The 6377-nt window shown below is 35.4% G+C and overlaps 2 protein-coding genes across 2 annotated transcripts; both read left to right on the plus strand.

Moving 5' to 3' along the window:
* The first annotated feature begins 2784 nt into the window (after positions 1-2784).
* Positions 2785-3201, plus strand: LOC114378980. The gene has a single exon (XM_028337555.1). The coding sequence runs from the start codon at positions 2785-2787 to the stop codon at positions 3199-3201; it is 417 nt and encodes a 138-aa protein (XP_028193356.1).
* A 162-nt stretch (positions 3202-3363) lies between these two features.
* On the plus strand, positions 3364-3909 carry LOC114378981. Its single transcript, XM_028337556.1, has one exon. The coding sequence runs from the start codon at positions 3364-3366 to the stop codon at positions 3907-3909; it is 546 nt and encodes a 181-aa protein (XP_028193357.1).
* Positions 3910-6377: the final 2468 nt, after the last annotated feature.

A 6377-nucleotide genomic window follows, 5' to 3' on the forward strand; every position in this document is an offset into this window, starting at 1 on the left:
ATTTTTATTTGTTATGGTAAAATGGTAATTCAATATATTATTTTTTGTGCTGCCGCACTTCTATGTCAGCTTTTGTTTTATGTTAATGTATTTTTATTGTGTTAAATTTGATGAGATAAGATTTGAATCCTTATGTTACACATAGTATTTTTTTATGATAAAAGATAAAAACCTATAAAAGAATGATTAATTTATATTAAATTGTTTGATAATCTTTTTTCTAAATGCATGTCTATCTATATGTATTTTTAAATTTTTCTTACTGTCTTAATTTGTATCCATTTAGGCGTTTTTTTGTTTGTAAATGCTAATTAATTCCTTTTGTGAATGTACTTTAGTTGCTAAAAGTAAAGAAAAAAAATGGATATAGATAAACAGGTATTGATAAAAAAAAGTTATTGGCATGTAAAAGTAGGTAAGTTATATTTAAAGCTGGAAGATTGACTAAGGTTAGTTCTATGGGCAATGAATATTACTATTAAAGGGAATGAGTAATTTAATACATTTTTTTCTTCCAAATATTGTACTATTAGTGAATTTTTTTAGGTGGTAGAGGAAATGTTTTTCTTATTTTTCTTTATGATTAATATTATCACATAACATTATTAGCAAATTGGAAAGGGTAGACCATGGGATCTTCTGTGGCGTAGACCATGGTTCGAGTGGGAGAAACATATTGGAAAGGGTTGAGGTGACAAATGAAGTTCGTCATATGTAGTTGGAGGTGGATCATTGATACATCTCAATTATCCTAGGTGAGATCTACAAACTGGACACTTCATAATGAGAGGGACGGAATTCAAGAGGTGGATATTTTCAAACGTATATATGTGGCAATGCAAAATCCCTCCAAGAGTTGCTTTTTTGATGTGGATGGTCCTTCTTGATAGATCACTTACAAAGGTTAACTTATCAAATAGGTATATTATTATTGAAGATAAAAGGTGTGTCTTGCGTGGTGAAGATGAAGAAATTGGGGATCATTTGTTTTTCTCCTGTAAGTTTGCCAATGATACATGGAAAAAAAATGGTATAATCTTTGTGGCATTAGGTTGATGTTTCCTCGAGAAGCTACGGATTATTTTTGCCAAAATGCACATAGAATGATCCCTTCTAGCAAAGAACATTGGTGGATTCTTGGATGGAGTTCCATTATTTGGAACGTATGGTATGCAAGGAACAAATTCATTTTTGAAAAAAACAAAGTTCCAGACAAAGAACAGATCTGGCATAGCTGCTTGTTTAACACTTAGTCGTGGATGAAGACATATAAAAAGGATTTTATGGTGTCATTTCAACAATGACAAATGTCTCCATGACCAAGTGTTAAACAAGCATTTTTGAAAAAAACAAAGTCACAGACCATAGCTGCTTGTTTAACACTTGGTCGTGGATGAAGACATATAAAAAGGATTTTATGGTGTCATTTCAACAATGACAAGTGTCTCCATGAGTATGCCTTCTCAATTTGTAAATAGTGCTTGCGGGTTGGGTATATGATCTTGATGAAATTTTGCTGTTATGTACTTGTTGGTGATAGGAATTGAATCTTCCACCATGCAACTCCTTTGGTGGTATAGGGAAAGATTAGATATCATATTTCTTAGCCATATTTCCATCTGTAGTGACGAGAAGGAAATTTGGATCTGTTGAGATCCTTTTGTTATTTTTACAGCACATCTTGTGTCTTATGAAATGATATATATTCATTGCTGATAAGAAAAACATTATTAACAAATAATTAACATTATCATTGAATCTTATCATATATTAAATCTATCACATTCTTAACAAATAATGACATTTTACATTTAATTTTTTAATTTTTTTTAATGAGATTGAAGAACAATGGATTATCAAGTATTGATGCTTCAAAATATTTGCTGAAATCTGTTGAAATTTGCTGTATTTTCCTGATATATGGTGATGTTTGAAAAGTATATTAATCTCAAAAGAAAGGTCCAACGGTTTGCCCCTTAACTCCAAAGGAAGTTGGATTTTTTCTGTACTGCACTTGGATATACCCATAAGAAACTCCAATATCTATTGTTGTTGCCTGTTGGGGAGATATATGGGGTTGAATTACAATACTTTGTTTCTTTTTTAATTGTCCACAGTACCTTGATCAAAGAAAAGTAATTATACCGCAGCCAATTGTTCATATTTAACTGGATGGGCTTCATAGTTCATTTCATAGTTTGTTAGAAAGTGATTAAAAAATAGAAAAGGGGTTGAATGTAGTATAAATTTATAACTGCTTTTTATCTTTCTGTTTTACAAATACTGAATGTTATAAATAGAGTTATCATTGTTGTATAAGAACAATTATTCATAAATCAGAAATAGAATTTTTTTCTTGCATCTTTTTTTGTTGCACTCTTTTTTTTCTCCAACAAAGTGGTATCAATAGCTGGTTCTTGGTTAAGGGACAGAAGAAATGGGATCAACTGGTGCGATGAAGGCAAGAACTGGGATCGATGGTGTGTACAGATGAAGGCAATCATGGGTTATCAAGAAGTGGTTGAAATTGTTGAGGAAGGTTATCCCTCAATCACTGAAGGAGCAACAGAAGCACAAAAATCCCTTTACAGAGAAAACAAGAAGAAAGATTGTAATGCCATAGTCTTGATTCATCAGTGTGTAGATGATGCACACTTTGAGAAGATTGTAGGTGCTGCAACTTCACAAGAAGCATGGAAGATCTTGGAGAAATGTAATGAGGGTGTAGAGAATTTAAAGAAGGTGAAATTATAAATGATGAGGCGTTAATATAAATTGATGCAAATGGAGAACAATGAGAAGATAGTTGATTTCTTCAATAGAATCATCACTCACACAAATGCTATGAAGAACTGTGGTGAGAAGATTTCAAAACAAACAATTGTAGAAAAGATCCTAAGAACTCTTAATCCCAAGTTTGACCACATAGTCGTAGCCATTGAAGAATCCAAGAAACTTGAAGAAATAACAGTAGAAGAACTTCAAGGTTCTCTTGAAGTACATGAGCAGAGACTCATTGAAAGAGAAATAGAGAAGCCAAGGGAGAATCATCAGGCATTGCAGGCTCATACATCAAAGAGAGTAGGCAATAACTCCAGAGGTAATTTTAGAGGCCGTGGGCGTGGGAAAAATTTCAAAAGTAGCTTTAAAGGAAACACACAAAATCAAGAACAAGGAAAGAATGAAGAAGATCAGCCATAAAGCTCTAACAAAAAAAGGGAACTTCAGTAATTGGAGAGAAAAAAAGAAAAAGAATTAAATGTTTCAATTGCAATCGGATTCGACATTTTTCAACAGAGTGTGTAGCCGCACCAAGTAGCACAGATCACAGGGGGAATTAGTCACAGTGATTATCAAGCACATATGGCCAAAGAAGAGAATGAAGCAGACTCTGAAGAACAATCCTTGCTGCTGATGATGATTACTGATTCAGAATCTCAGAATAATGAAATCTGGTACATAGATTCTGGATGCTCAAATCATATGACTGGACATAGGGATTGGCTTGTCAATTTTGATGCAATGAAGAAGAGTAAAGTAAGATTTGTAGACGACAGAGTCATACAGGCTGAAGGAGAAGGGAATGTGGCTGTTAGAAGACTAGATGGAAGACAAGCAATGTTCACATATGTACTCTATGTTCTTGGGATGAAGAGTAACCTGATAAGTATGAGTCAACTCCTAGAGAATGGATTTTCAATGAAAATGAGTAATGGATCTCTGGAAGTCTATGATACAGCAAAAAAAATGATCGTGAAAGCTCTATTGGCTAGAATTAGAACATTCAAGGTAAATCTGAATACCATTGAACCTCAATGCCTTTCTGCTGTTACCTTGTCTGATGAATCATGGTTATGGCATTTAAGGCTAGGCCACTTGAATTTTAAAGATTTAAGCCTATTGAGATAAAAAAAACATGGTAACTGATCTCTCCTCAATTGTGATTCCAAAGAAAGTATGTGACAATTGCCTGATCAGCAAGCAACCCAAAACATCTTTTAGCTCATACACCATATCCAAGGCTAATGATGTTCTACACATTATTTACTCTTATGTGTGTGGGCCATTTGATGTTCCATCTTTAGGGGGAAACAAGTATTTTGTTTCATTTGTGGATGACTTTAGCATAAAATTGTGGCTTTACTTGATTAAGGTCAAGAGTGAAGTGTTCGATACCTTTAAGGGATTCAAGGCTTTAGTAGAAAAACAGTCAGGAAAGTGCATCAAGACTTTCAGGATTGATGGAGGAGGAGAATTCACTTCTAGTGAGCTAGAAGATTTTTGCAAGGAGCATGAAATTGTGCATGAGGTTACTGCCCCCTACACTCCCCAACATAATGGGATAGTGGAAAGAAGAAATAGGACTATATTGAACATGGTAAGGTGTATGCTTAAACAGAAAAATCTCCCTCACAGCTTCTGGGGAGAAGCAACCATGACTGCTGCCCATGTCCTCAATAGATGTCCCACCAAGAGGCTGAACTCAATGGTTCCAGAAGAAGCATGGTCTGGCAGCAAACCCTCAGTCAAACACTTTAGAATCTTTGGTTCATTGTGCTACAGACATGTACCAGACCAAAAGAGAAAGAAGCTTGATGATAAAAGTGAACCAATGATCTTTGTAGGCTATAACTCTACAGGCTCATACAAGTTGTACAATCCCAAGACTAAAGAAGTTCTCTTCAGCAGAGATGTCTATTTTGATGAATCAAAATCATGGAGTGAACCATAGGCCATAACTGAAACAATTCCAAGATTGCAGCTTGATTGGGAAGAAATTGACTCAAGAAAAGAAGCCACACAAGGTACATTGAATACTGAGCAATAGATTGTCAACAACAGACCTAGAAGAAACAAAAATTTCCCCTCAAGACTATCAGATTATCAACTCTATCCTGATAATGCTATCTCTGATGATGGTGAGTTGGTTCAGCACCTTGCACTCATGGCTGATGCAGAACCTATTGATCTTGATGAAGCCATTACAAGTGAGGTATGGAGATTAGCCATGGAAGAAGAATTAAGGAGTAGTGAGAAGAACCAAACTTGGGAAATGGCATAATTACCTAAGAACAAAACTCATATTGGTGTCAAATGGATTTTTAAAGTTAAACTCAAACCAGATGGAACAGTTGCAAAATATAAGGCCAGATTGGTAGCCTAGGGCTTTATGCAGAAGGAAGGAATAGATTACACAGAGGTTTTTGCCCCTGTAGCCAGACTTGAGACTGTGAGGTTAGTTATTGCCTTGGCTAGTTGGAAAAATTGGAAGTTATGGGAACTGGATGTGAAGTCAGTATTCCTCAATGGACCACTTGATGAAGATGTGTTTATTCTGCAACCTCCTGACTTTATATGCAAGGGGAACGAACACAAAGTTTTGAAGTTGAGGAAGGCATTATATGGATTAAAACAGGCACCCAGGGGCTGGAACAAGAGTATTAACACTTTTCTTCATAATATTGGCTTTCAGAAATTTACTGCTGAGCATGGAGTTTACATAAAATTTGTGAAACATACTGAAATTATCATCATTTGTCTGTATATGGATGATCTATTACTTACTGGGAGTAGCTCAACTGGGATTGACTCACTAAAACAAAATTTGAAGAAGGAATTTGAAATGACAGACCTAGGAACATTGTCATACTTTCTAGGATTGGAGTTTGCATACATTGCACAAGGAATTTTCATGCACCAAAAGAAGTACACTTCAGATGCTTTGAAGAGGTTTAACATGTGGAATTGTAACTCAATAGAAACTCCAACAGAGGTGAATTTGAAGCTGCAAAAGGTGAGAATGAAGCCTCAATTGATGGAACCTTGTTCAGACATATTGTTGGTAGTCTAAGATTCATCTGCCACAGTAGACCAGAGATCACATTCAATGTTGGACTGGTGAGAAGATTTATGGGTGACCCTAGGCAATCACACTTGTTGGCTGCTAAAAGGATCATGAGGTATCTAAAGGGGACATTGGGATATGGAATCATCTTCCCTCATCAAACCAAAGAGGATGATAATCTACATCTTGTAGCCTATTCAAACTCTAATTGGTGTGGAGATTTGGTTGATAGGAAAAGCACTATGGGACAGGTATTCCTACTGTTTGGCTCTCATATATCCTGGAACTCAAAGAAACAATTAGTGGTGGCACTATCAACTTGTGAGGCAGAATATATTGCAGCTTGTTCAGCTGCTTGCCAAGCATTTTGGCTTTCATCCTTGATTAATGAATTGAAAATATCTTCGGATGAAGCTATTGAACTAATTGTAGACAGCAAATCAACTATAGATTTGGTCAAGAATCCGTAGCTCATGGAAGAAGCAAGCATATAGACACTAAATTCCATTTCCTCAGAGATCAAGTAAGTAAA

The sequence above is a fragment of the Glycine soja genome, chromosome 12 (genome assembly GCF_004193775.1).
Source record: "Glycine soja cultivar W05 chromosome 12, ASM419377v2, whole genome shotgun sequence".
Classification (NCBI taxonomy): Eukaryota; Viridiplantae; Streptophyta; class Magnoliopsida; order Fabales; family Fabaceae; genus Glycine; species Glycine soja.

Excerpts from the sequence above, each read along its gene's own strand:
- LOC114378981 (XM_028337556.1), top strand. The coding sequence starts at position 3,364 with ATGGCCAAAGAAGAGAATGAAGCAGACTCTGAAGAACAATCCTTGCTG.
- LOC114378980 (XM_028337555.1), top strand. The coding sequence starts at position 2,785 with ATGGAGAACAATGAGAAGATAGTTGATTTCTTCAATAGAATCATCACT.